Source organism: Carcharodon carcharias, chromosome 3 (assembly GCF_017639515.1).
Source record: "Carcharodon carcharias isolate sCarCar2 chromosome 3, sCarCar2.pri, whole genome shotgun sequence".
NCBI classification, from domain to species: Eukaryota; Metazoa; Chordata; class Chondrichthyes; order Lamniformes; family Lamnidae; genus Carcharodon; species Carcharodon carcharias.
The window spans coordinates 68,222,739-68,241,492 of record NC_054469.1 but is presented as its reverse complement, the minus strand read 5'-3'; the positions used below and the strand labels follow the sequence as shown (position 1 = coordinate 68,241,492).

The 18,754-nt window shown below is 43.1% G+C and overlaps 1 protein-coding gene across 1 annotated transcript in view; it reads right to left on the bottom strand.

Annotated features, from left to right (window-relative positions):
- The window catches only part of abcb4 (ATP-binding cassette, sub-family B (MDR/TAP), member 4), a 290,570-nt gene that overhangs the window by 131,110 nt on the left and 140,706 nt on the right, over window positions 1-18,754 (bottom strand). The window contains exons 2-4 of the mRNA XM_041183581.1: window positions 12,022-12,120; window positions 11,568-11,664; window positions 10,776-10,833 (exon numbers count right to left, since the gene is read on the bottom strand). Of these exons, the coding sequence (XP_041039515.1) occupies window positions 10,776-10,833; window positions 11,568-11,656 (147 nt within the window). The 5' untranslated portion in view covers window positions 11,657-11,664; window positions 12,022-12,120. The remainder of the gene's footprint in view (window positions 1-10,775; window positions 10,834-11,567; window positions 11,665-12,021; window positions 12,121-18,754) is intronic.

Genomic DNA, 18,754 nt, shown 5'->3' with positions numbered 1-18,754 from the left:
AATCATTCACTTCTGCAACTTTATGGCAGCTGTAGAGGTAGGTGATGTTACAGAGGTGAAAGTAGGTGCTTTTTTTTAACTGGAGAGGATATGGGGTTAGAAGTTTAGTTTGGAGTTGCAAATAGTCTGGTTCAATCTGTGGAAGCAGAGAGAATGAATGGTGAGATATGGAAGCAGATGATGTCACCAAGGAGCATTATGTTGATGAAAGAAAAAATGAAGCCATGGAGCCAATAGATCCTTAGGGACTCCAGTGGTAATGGTATTGGCTGGAAAATAATCTATTGCTGTTGATGCTCTGGCTATAATTGGATAGGTAAGAATGAGGGCTATCCTACTGAGCTGGACAACAAAGGAGAGACATTGGAGCAAGACAGCATGGTCAACTATATCAAAGGCTAAGAAAGAGGCAAGGAAGGGTAATGCACTACATGCATAGTTATACATAGGGTATCACTTGCGACTTTGACCAGGACCGTTTCAGTGCTGTGCAGAGCAAGATTGTTTGGAGATTCAAATATGCAGTTGTGAAAAAGATGGACATAGATTTGGGACTTGACAATTCATTCAAGAACTCTGGTATTTGTTCCCTAGCATTCTCTAGGTACCCTATTTGTCAGTAGAAGGAGGCACCTTAACTCTGCTTCTATATTAGCAGGTTCTGGCTTCCAAATTCACAGAGTCAATAGTGCACATATTTCACTTCCTTTTATGTTGGTACCACTTCTTGTTTCTGATCATGATCCGCATCATTCAGCCCAACAAGCACTTCCTCCAGATTTTCTAAGCTCCTCATGAAATCTCTGAAATTCGTCCTAAGCTAGAGAAACTCTGAAGGATATTTACAGCCACCTGCATTTAGTAAAAAAAGGATTTCCTAACAAGTTAACAAGAGACTTCTACATGATTACTATGTAGATAAAACTTTGGGACCAATTTGAATGTGCAAGATACATTCCAGCTTGCCTCCTCCTAGAAAGCGTTCTCACACTTGGTTTTGTGAATTTCAGAGGAACATCAATTATAACAGTCTCATAATTCAATGTCACTCGTTATATATGTGGAAAAATCCAGTGCCTTTAACAAACTTGCTTTACTTCATCACTGTTTAAAGCTCAATGCTGTATTTCTTATTGGCCTCGAGGCTTCCATCACTGACCTTTCTTATCACCACAGCATAATTGCTCGTGCATTGAACAGCTGCAGTGAAATGGAAAAATTCTAAAGCGTTCTACCACACTACCACTTTATCACCAAACAAATCTGTAGCATTCATTAACTTATAGGTAGAACATTGACTGTAGCACTACTGTCCAGTTGCTTTATTATATCCAGGTTGTGTGATAACTGAGAAACCTGGACATAGAGTATAGTAAAGTGAGGGAGACTCTTTGGGATAGCTGGTTTCACTCTCCTGCCATACAGACTATTGTCCACTGATGAGGGAGTGTCTCCACAAAAAGACTAGTAGGGATGAATGCAGCATGTTGTGAGGAGCCTGTATGCAAGTCCATGGACTGAATCTATTACGGCCAAAGTGACCACATCTTAATGCCAGACCTGCAATATTAGACCTGATTTGCAATAGTTCTGCAACATCTTTACATCGCTATGCACCAATTGGTCAGAGACATGGGCCTGAATTTCACACTTGGCATGTGCACCAGGTCGACAGGTGCGGAAGCAGATGTAGAATCCGCTACTGGCCACAGTCGCGTTGCAAACACAATTTCACGCTGGATGGCCAAGTAAGGTCCGCCCAGTGTGAAACAAGCTCTCTCAATGGTTGGGAAAGGCCAGGCAGGGGCAGGAGTCTGTCAGGCTGGTTCAATTACGGCCTGGTGGGTGCTTTTAAACCAGCAGAGGCAGCTCCCCGAAGGATGCCGGGGAGAATCTTCAGAGTCTGTCCAGGAGACTGGAACAATGGCCTTACCAGAGGGTAGGAACATCAGGCGGGAGGGCACTTCGGGTGGGCACTCGACCCCCCCCATTTCTCAGACGAGTACCTCGCGATCCTTATGGGGGAGGTCGGTGTCAGGCAGAACACTTTAACACCCAGGGATGGCAGGAGGAAGTCACTGCCCCTGACCAAAAAGGCCTGGGAGGAGGTGACAGCCAAGGTCAGCAGCCACGACGTTGTACAGCACATACGGGTGCAATGTCGCAAAAGTGTTGCAACAATCTGCTGCGCTCGGCAAGGGTGAGTACCAAGTTGGCATGGATCAGTGTGGGGAAGTGTTAAGGGCTGGCTGTCTCCCGTGAAGCTCAGGGCTGTTAGAATCTGAGTGCCAACTGTCACTGACACTGGAGCTGGCCAAGGAGGTGAGCCCTGGCTGCTTGGCCTGAGTGCCTTGCGGGTCGAGGGCCATGACTCGGATGTGCCTTGCAAGGCGTTCCTCAGGTGGAGTTCGCCAGGCTGCAATAGCATTGCAGGTAGAGAGTGGACTAATCAATGCTCCTCTGTCCTTTCAGGATAAGTGAAGCCATAACACCATTGAGAGGTCAAGGACAGGTGGAGTGCCCAAAACCTCTTTATCCTGACAAGGTACGAGATGGGCACTTTGGAGCTGGAGAGCCTCCACCCACCTCATTCAGCTGGTTGCGGAGAGGCATGGACTTGCATCCTGGCTCCTCACAACATGCTGCATTTATCCATACTTGTGGAGGCACTCCCTCATCAGTGGACAATAGTCTGTATGGCAGGAGAGTGAAATCAGACAAAGATAAGAGTGCAATGCACAGAGGTGAGAGTGTTGGATTGTGCAAACATTCTTGTGTAGTCTCATCATTAATATGAGCCTCAAACCTGGAGACCCCATCGATTATTGAAAAACGATGGCACTATAATGCAGATCACCCTTGTCTCACCTTTTGTCTGGCATGCATAGTGACAGTGTGATGACTTAAACTAATGACATGTCGTTGTTCTCCCCTAGAATCACCAGGTCACACTCAAATGCAGGACCCTGAAGAGCCACCCCTGACGCCAGAGGACCACTAGGCTTTAGATGCACCTGCTCTCGTGAGGCCCACTCTCTGAACCAGGCACCAGTGCAACTACGAGCACCTCGGTGGGCATTAGATCATCGGCTAGAATGTCGGTGCACAGCGGTAAGAGCACTTCACACTCGCTTGAGGAACAGGCAAAGATAGAGGGTACCCGGGGCGCTGGCAGCCGGAGGACTGCTGGAGACCAGGACGCTGCTCAGTCGAAGGCAGGTGATGAGCCTCTGGAGTTGTCCATTAGGCGGCAGATGCTGGATGTCCAGCAGAATGTGCAGGAGGGTCTGACAGAGATCCGTGATGGTATGCGTGTCATGGTCTCTGTTCTGAAGGAGTCCATGCAGAGCATGAGCTCTGAGTTGACACATCATGGCCTCCTCCATTGGGAGAGTGGCGACTCTCATGCAGAGGCAACTCCAGGGACAGAATCAGGGGTTCCTGGGGTTGCACTCGGACCTGCAGTCCCTCACACAGGCAATGACCTTAGGATGTCAATGCCAGTGTGGGAGATGGATGAGGCACTCAGTATCCCAGGTAGGTGGCGCCCGTCCACCCATGGTGTGCAGGGAGGTCCAAAGTGACTTTACGTTGGGAGGGTGGCAACAAGACGCAGTACTCACAAATGAAAGTTTATGGAAGCTTCTGTTCTGCCATTTTTGTTAATCTGTTTACTGGTGTGACCATTAACACCATATACTGTCATGTTCATCTGATTTGCTGCCAACATGATATATATTTTGCTTTTGTCTTAATGGCCTGAGTATGCCTCACTTATTTTGTAGGTGCAGGGTATGCCAGTATGTAATGCTGGACATGAGTAGTCTAAGCTTTATTGCACAAGAACTGAGTGCACTTTGGGTTCAAAGGAAAGGGTCATTTCAAACATTTGGGTTGAAGGCGGCACCCCTGTCATGAGGTGGAAGCAGATCTTTGGCAGCCCAGCTGAAGAAGCGCTGGATCAAGGCGTCCCTGGTGTCCTCGCCTCCTTGAGGGATAGAGAGATCTGCCTCCAAGTCCTCACCATTCTTCTCACTGTGCTCCTCTTCTGACTTATCGCTGGATTCATCCTCTGTGGCCTGTGCAGCTGTGTCAAGACCCTCTTCCTCAAGTGAGTCACCCTTTGCCAGTGCCAGATTCTGGAGAGCACAGCATGCAACCACTATCAGTGACACCCACTCTGGGAGTATTGTAGTGCTCCCCCCTCCTCCATCATTGGAAGCACATATTCAGAAGACCTATGGTCCTCACTATAACCACCCTTGTGGAGGCATGACTCCTATTATAACATTGCTCTGCCTCTGCTCTTGGGTGGCGGAGAGGCGTCATAAGCCACCTTTTCGACGGATCATCCTTGTCTCCCAGCAGCCATCCACCCAGCCGGGCTGGAGCACTGAAGAGCCTCGGCACCTGTGAATATCGGAAGATGTAAGCATCTTGGGAGCTGCCAGGGTACCTTGCACAGACTTGTAGAATCTGCATCTTGTGGTCACAAACTATCTGGACGTTCATCGAGTGGAATCCCTTCCTGTTGACAAAGGCACCCGACTGACCCACTGGCACCTTGATGGCCACATGTGTGCAGTCGATGGCACCCTGGATGCAGGGGAAACCTGTGCAATCAGCTTGCCTGGCCACGTCCACACAGAAATGAATAAATGTCATTATCCGCCTGAATAGAGCAAATGTTAACCAGTTTGATGCAACTGTGGACAGCTGATTGGGACACTCCACAAAGATGCCCCACTGACCCCTGGAAGGAGCTGGAGGCATAGAAGTTGAGAGCCACTGTGACCTTCAGAGCCACTGGCATGGGGCATCCATCCGTACAGTTGGAGGTGATCTCGGGCCCAATCATCTGACAAATGGAGGTCACTGTCTCCCTGGAGAGATGGAACCTTTTTCGCCATTGCATCTCTAACATATTGAGGTAGCTGCATCGTTGCCTGTAAACCTTGGCAGCAGGAGAGTGGCGTCTTCTGCGGCTTCGTCTGCCTTGGACTACCTGCCGGCCCTGCACCCCTTGTGTCTGTGCCTCTCCTCCCACAGGTCACTCCCCTGGAAGCTGCATTGGGATACCTGGCCTCCTTTCCCTTCGGCCCTTCTCTTCCTCCTCAGGGGAGGTGCCACCAGCAGAGACCTCAATCCCTATTACCAGGGTAACAGAAGGCAGTCTGATACCTGGAAGGGTCCACACGATCAAAATCCTCTGGAGTCCTTAGAGACACCAATGAGTCCTGAAATGAAGCCTGGAAATGCTAAGAATGAAGCTTAGAACAGAGATGAAGCTGTCAAGTTCAAATAAGCAACCAGCAGCAAACTATCTCCTAAACTCCTCACTACTCACACTGGCAATGCTGCTGACCCTTATTATCCTGCCCTTGGATGAGGTTTCAATAAAAGTGGGCTGCCTGCCTGCCCATTTTGCCTGTGCGATGAGCGCGAAATTGTGTAGGCAACATAAAATCGAGTACAATTGTTTTTTTAATGGCCTTAAGTGGCACTTTAATTGTTGGTGGGCATGGCTCCGACATCTGTGCAAGCCTGCCAACCTGAAGATTACTCACATGTAGGATGAAATCGGGACACTATTTCATGTACTATTTCATGTCCGTTTGGGTCGGGCGCGGGCCCGCTTGCGAGATGTAAAATTCTGGCCATGGAATAGTGAAGGATCTGGTTGCCTTCTAATGATGCCCAACAATGACTAAAAGAATATGAAACACTTCTTAGACAAGTTTTGGTGTGCAGCAAAAACCTTGAGTGAAGATGGCAGTTAGTTGCTAACTGATCTAAGAGAAATCTTGGAACACTGGGCCATCTATTCCAATCAAGTCTTCAACTGTGTCTGCTGGCATGGTAAACATCATACTGCAACTATCTATGCAAGATGGGCTTGCCTTCTGACCTGATATTGTGGACATCCAACCCATGATCAAGCTAATGTTGTATGGAAAAAAAAGCATTTACAGACATTATCAATGGAGTAGGCCACAAGCACAGGGGCTTAAGAAGAGATGCCTTGCTCACTACAATAACAGCTGAAAACATGAAACTGGACCACAAGACTTTAAAGACATTGTGTCTCAACAAGTGCAAAGGTCATGTCAAAAGCAAAGTTGCAGGGTCACTATTGCTGTATGTGCAATCATCTTTGTATTTGAAAAGATTCACAATGGCGGCATCTCTAATGTCTTGTGGTGCTGTTAAAGGTAATCAGCTACACATGATAGTCACTGCAGAACTTTTCATCTGTTGGTAGTAGGTAAAATTACTGTCTACATCACAGTCTGCTAAGTAAACAAAAAATTGCAGCAAAACTTCTCCCAGAGAGCCAATGCAGCAATTGGGTTGATTGCAGAATATCTGGCACAATTATTTCAGCACACCAGTTGCAGAAAAAGTACAGGGAAGTGCAGCAAAATCTCTATATGGCTCCTGCTAACCTGACGAAGGCATTCAATTTTGTGAATCATGGTGCACTGTAACGTTTGGATGCCCTGGTAATTTATGAAAATTGGTCAGTAATTGCATGTTGGTATGACAGCTTGATTGACAGACTGTCTGTTTTCACCATTCATGGTCATCAATATGTCAAATATGTTTCAACCCTGTTCTGCAGTATTGCTCGAAGCATTCAGTCACTGTGATAAGGGGGTCTGTATTTGATACCATACAGACAGCGGCATCTTTAACCTTCATTGGCTGCACACAAACACAAAAGATAACTGTTCGGTACTTATTTTCTTGCTTCATGCCAATGATTTATTTGAGGACATTCAACCACTTTTCTTGGATGCAGTGTTTAGGCATTATAATCAACTTCAAACAGACTGAAATCATGATCCAGCCTATGCCTGGTCATCCAGTCACACCTCATGGCTACATTTAAGTCCCACTCAAGGTTGCAGAAAAATTATAATATTCCAGTAACATTCTTTCATAACAGACCACAATGGGTGGCAATATGACTTACTGGATTGGCAGGCAGGAATGAGGGTTTAGTCTGTTAATACAAGTCACTGTAACAACCTGTGTCCTCACCATATGTTATATACTATATATACTATATAGATTAGAGTTATGGATCTGCTACTGTTATTACAACCAGCAACGTGGCCATTTCCACTTGAGCTATCAATGACGTATCATTGACATAAAGTGGTAGAAAAACATTTGCCAAAACATTTGCCAAAGCTGGAATTGAGGCTACAATCAAGAAAGTTCAATTGTTTTGGCCTAGACATGCCATTCACATGTCTAATTAGAGAATTCCCAAAACCAACTCCTACAGTGTGCGGTAGTCCAAATATTGCAACAGAAAGGGACAGATGAAACGCTATAGAGACACATTGAAACTTATATTGATATCCTGCAATATTAACCCCAACACCTGGAAAAATATAGCCATGGACAAACCACAATGACTTCATGCCTACCTGGTCAGTCTGAATGAATTTGAGGCTGTGAGGTTGCAAGGTTTGGCTGCCTCATGAAGCAACTTTATCTATCCAAGTCATCTGTCTTTCAATACAATATGTATGGCCATACATGTACATCTAGCAACAGACTTTTCTCAAATTATTGCACCCTTCATAACTGAGGCACATCCAGCCATTCAATGGTAGACTCCATCACTGTCTTGTTGAAATCTGCCTGTTATTTATGAGAATGTTGAAATATACTCCAGTATGTTTTTATTGAAGAAAAGTTGTTCTATCGCTTTCAATTAAATGGTGACAGATTAAAAACACAATAAATATGAGTTAAAGCCAGCTGAGCTTATGAAACTGGAAGGGAACATATAAAGGTGAAAACAATGGTCAGAATTATTTGAATGCAATGCAAACTGAAGCAAAAGTCACCAAAGGTGCTTTGCAATAAATTACTTGCAGAATATTGAAAAGAAAAATTTGGAGCACACAGTATATTTAAGTTTGGCTTGAAGGAAAACAGGCAAGTTTAGCTTCCTTGTGGTGCTACATTAAGTGCTCCTCCTGAGAATAATAATTCAAGTCATATAATGCTTCAGGGCTCTTAATAATTTAGTGCACATGTCTAACAAAACAGAAGTGAAGCCCCTGGGGAAACATATCCAAAAACAATAGGAAGTACAGCATCAATCTGAAGGTGCTAAAAAATAAAAATAAAGATCATTCCATGTCACAGTAAAATATAACGCATCAAAAATATGTTTATATTACTGTTGTAGGGTGTTGGTTACAGTTCATTAGGTCTGAAGATGTCTTTGTAGTCATACGTAGGTTAATTGTAAGTCTTTATTGACTCTTAGAACTATTTGCAATTACACAGCAAAGGGTACAAACTAACAGCTGTCTTCACACTTGCTGGTACACATGGCTCTGTCCAACACTAAACTGACCCTGGGTTTGGGTCGTGTTCTCTCTTACGTCACTGTGTGGGCAGTATTGTATTCGGTCCCACATTAACCCAATATGTGCCAGACCCTTAAACTGTAATTACATGATTCAAAAGCCAAAACAGGCAAAAGAAAAATAGGTCTGCATTGCAGGAAGCAAGTAAGAAGCTGTGAAGAAAACATTGACCTTCAAAAGGCAATAGTCATTTGTTATGCTACAGTGAATCATAAAACTGAATTAGTGAAGTTAGTAACTGGATCTACTAAGAGGAAAACTGTAAATATAATAAGAAAAAAGAGTGGAGGCAAAATATGCAGCAAAACAAAGCACAGCTAAATTGTTGGAAAAGTGAATATCAATGACTGTGGAAAAAGGTAATACAGGCTACTCTAAAGTAGAAAGAAAACATTAAAATGTAAGTTATACCTGGGGCTGGGGGTCAGAAACCAGTATTGGGCAGACAGCTAGGAACTGAAGTTTTTGAAATCTGTGTTCAGCCCAAAGGCTGAATAAGTTTGTGCTGCAGTTTCTTATGATAACAGAAAAACAACAATGAAATGAAATGTAAGAATGGGGTGAGGGTGTAAAAAATTGGCTGCCCACCAAAGCTCCTTAGTCTCATCCGTTCCTTTCATGACAAAAATGCACTGTAGTGTGGAGTTTGACAGCACCACCTACAGCAATTTCAGGATGAAGAATAGAGGAAAACAGGGTTGTAACTTGGTCCCTACTTTGTTTGGTATTTTCTTCTCCATACCCAAGATCTTTGCCTTCCCTGCTGATATGGAAAGAGTTTACTTGCATACAAGGTCCAACGGAAAGCTCTATAATCTGTCCTGACTGAAAGCGAAGACAAAAATATAACACATCTTTATCAGAGAAGTCCTCTACACTGACGATGTTCTGCTAGTTGTTCACACGGGAACTTAGCTACAAAGACATGCACTGTCTCTCCCATCCCTGCAACTTGTTCTCCTTTACCATTATGAAAACTGATTATAGGACAGAGTGTCACATCTGCACCCTTGATCACACTAAAAAAACATCCCATTGGAACTAGTTAGCAAATTCTGGTACCTTGAGTCCATGGTGATGGGGAATCTGATCTCTGATGTAGAGTTTGATGCACCTATAGGAAAACAGCTACCACCTTTGACCAACCCACGAAAGGTGCATGGAAAAGCAACAAGCTGACTCTTAGAATCAACATGCTGATTATAAAGCATGGGTTCTCAATACATTATTGTACAATGGTGAAGCATGGATGACTTGCAACTAACAAGAAAGGAAGCTCAATAATTTTCATCCTCAATTTTTGTGGTGCATTCCCATGCAAGGGCAAAATCATGAACATGGCAGACATCACAAAGGAAAATCTCCCAAACATGCTAGGACTCATCAAGCAGAAGCAACTTCACTGGCTCGGGCACTTTTGCAGGATGGAAGACAGATGCATTCCCAAGGATGTTCTGCATGGCAGGATAGCTGGGGCCAGAAGACCCAGGATGCTAAATAATCCACGTCAAGTTTGATATGAAGGTCCTAAACATCAATTTTCACACATGAGAGGCACTAGCCAACAACAGAGGGAAATGGCAACATCACATGTGGTCCAGCATGTGCCATCATGACAATCAGTGGCTACTGTGGCTTGAGAACAGTGGCCAATGCCATAAACAACAATCCATAACAACACCAGATAACCACCTAAAATGCAGTGCTTATTGCAGAACCTGCCTCTCATGGATTGGTCTCTCAGGTATCAGCAAAAGTACATCAATTGAAACTACCCTATCATGAATGGATTTACTGCACGTCCATCATCTCACGTAGATATAGGATGCCAATGTTAGTTTCTTTTGTTAATAGAGAAACAATGGAATGATTACTGTCAGAATGGGGTGAGGGTGGAAGTGACAAGCCACAGGAAGTTCAGGGATCATGCTTACTGATAAAACAAAAATGATTCCCTAAATAGTTACCCAATGTGTGTTTAGTTTCCCAAATATGAAAGCGACTTCACCTAGACATCTAATGGTGTGAAGTGACAATGCATGTAGCACATTTTTATCCAAAAGAGTTAAAGGACACACAAGCGGTAACATTTTAATGTAAATGTTGCAGTAAGTACACAAATATAATCTGGTTTTACACTTCATGAAAAATGTATTTTGGCTCTTTTAGTAATGTCCACCTTATCAAGTGTTATAAACACTTTGGGCAGAAATTTATGGCCCCATCACGGCAGGGATGGAGCCATAAAATGCAGCAAGCCATTCAAAAGTCCATTGAATTTGGCAGGACTATAAAATCCCACCAGCATAACATTTGCTCTTTGTGTTGGGAAATAAACCAATTGCAAGTTATTTCATATAAATCATGAAAATGTCTTACCAAAGCCACTAGGCTGACCTTTTCAAGCTTTTTTCCCTTCTCCTTCTCTTTTGATTTACTGTAAGTTTACAAAGTATAGTAATTAGACTTTGTGAGAAACTTACCGTTTTTGCTTCTCCAAATATTATAGTATAAGAATAAGCATTATACAATTTTCTGAAATCAGCTACAACCACACATTTTTAGAAAATGTTTTAGAAAAAAGGAGGCTAAGATAATGCAAAAGCTTAGGCACTTTTTTGTTTCATAATTATAATTTGGCATAATTAACCTCAAATTTACAATTTTACCAGAATTATTTTCAACAGCGATCACAATATAATTAAACCTAATCTTATTAGCTAATCAAAAGCTACTTGCACCTTATAATGCTGGCTCCTGTTTCAAGAGAGCTAATTTAACAAAAATACATTTGAAAAAAGTTAAATGAAGCAAATGGCTGAGAAGATAATTTTATACAGAATAAGTTTGAGAATCATGGTTGTTTAGGGCAGGCTGAGTTGTGCAGATGGTCTTTACCTGCCTACTATTTCTGTATATGTATTGTTATGCAATTATATTGTCAAACTAAACAGTAATCAGGTACACTTAATCAAGATATAATTTTTATGGGAAATGATGTTTCAATAAAAATTGAATGAATCAGTGAATTGGTTAATTGAATGCTTTTTCACGCAATCAAAATAGTAAATAAAATGCAGATTTCATAACTAGATGTGATTTATATAACAGTATAATTGATTAAATTACTTTCAATTATTTCTCCACAATTTTTCTTATAAAGTTTCTCACCTCTCTGTCTCACATTTTTCATCAGTAGAAGCATTATTTTCACATTTGTCAGCCTCATCAGTATTTCCTTTCACATATTGGCTTGACATCTCTTCACCTGTTGTAGAAATATAACTGTCTCATGATTGAAGAAGTTTGAGTCTCAAACAACTTGAAATATATTAGTGTACAATTAAAGAATGAATAGATATAATGAAAGAGAGTTTGCAAAACAATATAGCAGATCCATTTGTTTCTTAGCAAATCCAGTTTGCATCTCACAGGATCCACTCTCTACCCCCTAACAGATTTAGCATGTGCCTTATAAGTTCCAGCCTGCGCACCATACACATCCAACACCGGTAGGAATTCTTTAATAACTAAATTTCAAATGCAAACTTCCAATATTTAAAGCTTATAGCCAAGGCCATTGGAATGTAAACTTAGACAACAAAGTCTGGCTGTACTGACTCACCTTCTGCTCGTGCTACTCAGTAGCCAAAGATGCTCCCGCGTTGCCCAGTTTTCCCCTCCTGTTTGGGAGTGGCTTCTATGTGTAAAACTCCTCTTTTACCTGCATGTAAATTACAGTATGCTTTACCATGAATGCATAGACTTAGTTGTTATTGTTAGGAGAAATGTGGAGCAGTAACTACCCCCACCGATTTTACTCTGTTTGAATTAGCTTGTAGGTACCTAGTGCTGGGTCCGCTGAAACTAATCAAGGAGAGGCTTTCAGAACAGGAGGACATCTCCATGTTAGACTACGTAACACTGTTCCAGGAACAACTCATGAAAGCCTGTGAAGTGGCCCAAGGGTACTTAATAAGCTCCCAGAGCAGCTTGGTTGCTGTTAGCAATTTGGGAACTAACAGTCAGTTAAAACACCCAAACCTCATTGATGATATTTAATCCACCATTACAGCAAGGGGCTAACACAGGGCTACTGATCATAAGGATTACCACTAGAAACATGGTAATTTCTAAACCTTGATACCAAGCTAATCTGTAAACGAATGTAACCAACTACCTGAACAAAATAGAGATTATTGCATAAAGGAGGATTCATCCAGCTCCCATTAGCTGCACTTCTTAAAGGTTAAAATATAGATGGTGCATTGGAAATAGGCAAGGTTGCTCACAACTGGTGTGTATTCTGAACATTTACTTGTAAATCCATAAACATCACTTATCGCCTGATTATTTCACTGAACTTTTCAAGTGAGATCAAGTGCCATAAGATGTTTTATGACACTAAAGTATAAGAGCAAGTTGTTGTTAACTAAATTCACAGCGTTTCATTTTATTCATTTATGGTATTTGAACTACGCTGGCAAGGAAGGCATTTATTGCCCATCCTTAAATGCCCTTGAGAAGGTGGTGATGAACCACCTTCCTGAACTGCTGTAGTCTATATGCTGTAGGTATCCACACAATGCAGTTAATGAGGGAGGGCCAGGGTTTTTACCAGGCAACAGCGAAGGAACGACTATATAGTTTCAAGTCAAGATGACGTGGGGAGAGAGAGAGGTCCGTCTACTTATTCTTCTAGATGGTAGAGGGTGTGGGTTTGTAACATGTTGTTGAAGGAGCCTTAGCGAGTTGTTGTAGTGCATCTTGTAGATGGTACACGCTGCTACTACTATATGCCAATGGTGGAGGGGGTGAATATTAAGGTGGTAGGTGGGGTGCCAATCTAACAGGCTGTATGATGTTCAGCTTCTTAAGTGTTGCTGGAGTTGCACATATCCAGGCAGCATTGCACCACAGTCCATCATCTCACACTCAATTTTACATTCATCATAAGCTACTGAGATTGGCCGGGCATTTCAGTCCAGTCCACAGGCAGAGCAGATAGGGAATGGGCACAATTTCAGATGCGCAGCTCCACGGGTATTTCCAACGCATACTTTATTCCTATCAATTCTATGCCATACCAGATTATTGTGCCTAAAAACAGTTAAGCCTATCAAGTGACCAATATCAGATCCAAGCTGTACTCCACTAGAATTAGGCAAGTCATTAACGCAGTTTCAATAATTCTTCAAAAGCTGCACATTGCCCCCAAACTTTCCAATTAAATAAGATTTTTAAAATGCAGGAACTTATGCAAAATTTATCAACGACATCAGGCTAATCATATTTTTGCTTTTTATCAGGCTAATCATATTCCTTAGCTAATTATTGCCCTGCAAAAATGAAACTTACCCTTTTTCCCGACAAGGAATACAGGATGGACGAACCCTAGCGGGATAAAAAAAAAATCCACCGTGCCGGGTCTCTGAGCTGTTCTGGAGGGATTATAAGGATAAAAATAGGCGCATTCCTCAAGAACAATGAACTTTGAATGTTTCTGATTACGGTGCAATGTCTAATAACAAAGGTAGCTTGGCCGCTCATCTAAAGAAAATCCTGTCGCGGAAGATGTGTTTGCTAATTGATGGATTCTGCACGAATCAACTCACAGACTCATTTTGGGAGGCTGAGTTAAAGGCATCATCGGTAAATCTGATTGGCTCTAGTGTTGTCAGTCCTGTCAATGTGTGGGATCAACAGTGTTGGTTTATTCTAAAATGATTTCCTCGAATTCGGTATTAACAGATAAGTATAAACCACTATATCTGGCGCTGAATTTGGAGTTGTTAGGAAGCATCTCTTCACACAAAGGGTACTAGTGCTGGAACTCTCTCCCCAAGCTGTTCAGGCTGGGGATCAATTAGAAATTGCAAAGCTAAGTTGATAGAGTTGTTTTATTTATTATTGATAGATTTTTGTTAGGTAAGGAAGGGTATTACAGGATTTGGAACCAAGGTGAGTAAGTGGAATTAATATGCACATCAGGTAAACAATATCAAGGAATAATTTGGGGGGACTGCCACCTTGACTCGGGCCAGGGTTTTACATTTGGCGTGCAGGGCAGGCCCGACACACCGGAACGTAAAATGAAACACAGTAATGTTGAGCGTGCGTCCCGATGTCATCACACTGTCTCACAACATTTCGCTCGGTGGGCACGCGCCGGAGTCAGCTGCACGCCTGCCGATAATTTAAAGGCCTATTAAAACCATTAACAACCACATTAACTTGAAATTTACGCTGCCCATCCAGCCTAATGGTTGGCAGGCAGGCGGAAAGGCCAAGCGGCCTTTCCACGAGCGGGATCAGGTTTCCTAAAGCTTTTACAAATTGAATAATAACTTCTTTTGAAAAATAAAAACAGGTCTCATCTCATGTCACATGAGGGGACATGTTTCATCAAATTTTTAATGTTTTTAATAATTTCTTTAAACAGCACTTCAGTCTAGTAATTTTTTTCAGCACCTTCTCCAAGGCCCTGACAATCTTCTTACAGTGTGGTGCCCGTAATTCTCCAGCTGAGATGTTTTATAAAAGTTTATTGTAACTTCCTTTCCGTTGTAATTGGCAACTATATTCATAAAGCATAGGACCCCTTATGCTTTTTTAATAGCTTTTTTTAAACTTGTCACCTTAAGTGAGTCCTTCAGGATTTGATTCGTATGAGTATTCTTACATTCCAACTTCTGGTTACTCTGGTCCTGTATCCACTTCAAAATTATACCATTTAGTTTGATATAATTGAGTGGTGGAACAGACTCAAAGGGCCTATTCCTGTATCTATATCGCACAAACTTAAGGTATACCTACATGAAATGAACTTAGTGAGTGTTAGTGAACAGGGGTTCAGAAGGGTTTCCATATTGACTGACCGAGATCTTTAATTTTTTAAGAATTTTCTTTCATTATTTTAGAAGAAGTGACATTTCTAACAGAAGTTGGAAACCTCCAATTGCAGTAAAACCATAATTCTAAAAAGCTGTCAATGTAGTTCCACAAGAAAGGCTGCAAGGCATGCTGAAGGAGTGGGTAGCCTGCAGGAATAATGAATTGGTTGAAAAAGATGAAGCAACAAGTATTAGTTAGGAGACATTTGTCAGGCTAGGGAAATGTACTGAGTATAGTGCTGCAGTCCCTACTTTTCTGGTCTATATAAGCTACCCAGATTTGGGAACACAGGATGGAATTTTATATAAGCTGAACACTTGGAGGTGGTGGGGTAGAGGTGAGTGCTGGAAGTGGGTCGGGAACCTATTTGTTTTGTTAGCGAGCTGTCCCTGTCAATTTAAAGCTACCCCAACAAAGATCAGAACAGTTACAGGCAAGCTTTACTTTTAAGGCACATGCCAGTGCAGAAATGGAAGGAAAAGTGGGAAGGCTGTCCCCTGGTTCTCTGACTCTTCCCTCTAGGTCATTCTAGAGGTGGTGATGGCACATAGGGACATGCTGTTTCCTCAGGATAGGAGAAAGATGAAACACATGTGGCTGGAAATAGCTGAGGCTATAAGCGGTAGGAATGTGGTGCCGAGGATCTGGATACGGAGTCGGAAAAGGTTTAAAGACCTTATTAGGTCAGCAAAGTTGAGTGCCAGACCACTTTCAGGTGTTACCCATCACATTTTGACTTCTCTTGCACAGCACTCCTCTGATCAAAACACCTAGCAGTTATGAACATTTCTTTTTCTCCAGACATCTCCTCACATCACAATCTGAACAGCCAACACTCACACTCACCCTCATCCTATTGCTTTCTCACACCCATATCTTGCAGTCACCCTCCACAAATATTCTTGTTCTTTCCTCTCCACACATTCCATTTCACACATTCCTGACTCTCTGCTTTCTCTCATTGCAGGAGAAGAGAGGCCACAATTCCAGGGGAGAAGCTGAGAACTTGGGTAGATTTTATAGGAATTTGAACTCTATACTAAACACCAGAAATTTCTTTTTGAGCAATAACCATATTGGCAAAAACCACAATCACACACTTAGAAGACAAATTAACAATGTTACCTCGCAGAGGCTGAGCGTCAACTCGCAGACAATACCTCCTACCTCCCCATGGACCATGACCCCACCACTGAACATCAAGCCATTGTTTCCAGGACTGTTACTGACCTCATCTCCTCTGGAGATCTTCCTTCCACAGCTTCCAACCTCATAGTCTCCCAACCTCAGATAGCTCGCTTCTACCTACTACCCAAAATTCACAAACAGGACTGTCCCGGCAGACTGATTGTGTCAACCTGTTCCTGCCCTATGGAACTAATTTCATGCTATCTTGACTCCATTCTCTCTCCGCTTGTCCAGTCCATTCCCACCTACATCGGTGATTCCTCTGACACCCTACATCATATCAACAATTTCCAGTTCCGTGGCCCCAACCGCTTCCTCTTCACCATGGACGTCCAATCCCTCTACACCTCCATCCCCCACCAGGATGGTCTGATGGCTCTCCACTTCTTCCTCGAACAGAGGCCTGAACAATCCCCATCCACCACTACTCTCCTCCGTCTGGCTGAACTTGTTCTCACACTGAACAATTTCTCCTTCAACTCCTCTCACTTCCTCCAAATAAAAGGTGTGGCTATGGGCACCCACATGGGCCCCAGTTATGCCTGTTTCTTTATGAGGTATGTGGAACATTTCTTGTTACAGTCCTACCACACCCCCCCCACCCCGACACCCCCCCACCCCGCATCAACATTTTCTCCGGTACATCAATGATTGCTTCAGTGCTGCTTCATGCTCTCCTCTGGACCTGGAAAAATTAATTTTGCTTCCAATTTCCACCCCTCCATCACTTTCACATTGTCCATTTCTGACACTTCGCTTCCCTTCCCTGACCTCTCTGTCTCAATTTCTGGTGATAGACTGTCCACCAATATTCATCACAAGCCCACTGACTCCCACAGCTACCTCGACTACAGCTCCTCACAACCCACTTTCTATAAGGACTCCATCCCATTCTCTCAGTTCCTTTGCCTCCATCGCATCTGTTCTGATGATGCCACTTTCAAAAACAGTTCCTCTGACATGTCTTCCTTCTTCCTTAACCAAGGTTTTCCACCGACAGTGGTTGACAGGGCCCTCAACCGTGTCCGGCCCATCTCCCGCGCATCCACCCTCACACCTTCCTCTCCCTCCCAGAACCATGATAGGGTCCCCCTTGCCCTCACTTATCACCCCACCAGCCTCCATATTCAAAGGATCATCCTCCGCCATTTCCTCCAACTCCAGCATGATGCCACCACCAAACACATCTTCCCTTCACTCCCCCTGGCGGCATTCCGCAGGGATCATTCCCTCCGTGACACCCTGGTCCACTCCTCCATCACCCCCTACACCTCAACCCCCTCCCACAGCACCTTCCCATGCAACCGCAGAAGGTGCAACACCTGCCCCTTTACTTCCCATCTCCTCACCATCCAAGGGCCCATACACTCCTTACAAGTGAAGCAGCATTTTACTTGCACTTCCCTCAATTTAGTCTACTGCATTCGTTGCTCCCCATGCAGTTTCCTCTACATTGGAGAGACCAAACGCAGACTGGATGACCGCTTTGCAGAACACCTTCAGTCTGTCCACAAGCATGACCCAGACCTCCCTGACACTTGCCATTTCAACACTCCATCCTGCTCTCATGCCCACATGTCTATCCTTGACCTGCTGCATTGTTCCAGTGAAGCTCAATGCAAACTGGAGGAACAGCACTTCATCTTCCAATTAGGCACTTTACAGCCTTCTGGACTGAATATTGAGTTCAACAATTTTAGATCATGAACTCTCTCCTCCATTCCCACCCCCTTTCCAATCCCCCTTTTTTCCCCCAATGATTTATATAGATTTTTCTTTTCCCTCCTATTTCCTTTATTTTTAAATGTATTTCCATCCATTGTTTTATCTCTGCCTTTTTCCCTATTTCGATCCCTTCCCTTCACCCCATCCCACCCTCACTAGGGCTATCTGTACCCTGCTTGTCCTGCTTTCTATCCTTAATTAGCACATTCCTTAGATAATATCACCACCTTTAACATCTCTTTTTCCTTTTGTCTGTGACATCCTTTGGATATCTCCACCTATCACTGGCCCTCTATCCAGCTCTACCTGTCCCCCTCCTCCCTTAAACCAGCTTAAATTTCACCTCTTTTTTATTTTTACTTAGTTCTGTTGAAGAGTCATACAGACTCGAAACATTAACTGTGTTCCTCTCTGCAGATGCTGGCAGACCTGCTGAGTTTTTCCAGGTATTTTTATTTTTGTTTTGGATTTCCAGCATCCGCAGTTTTTTGTTTTTAACTAACAATGTTTATTGGAAAATAAAGATGGATACTCAACATTCCATTAATCGA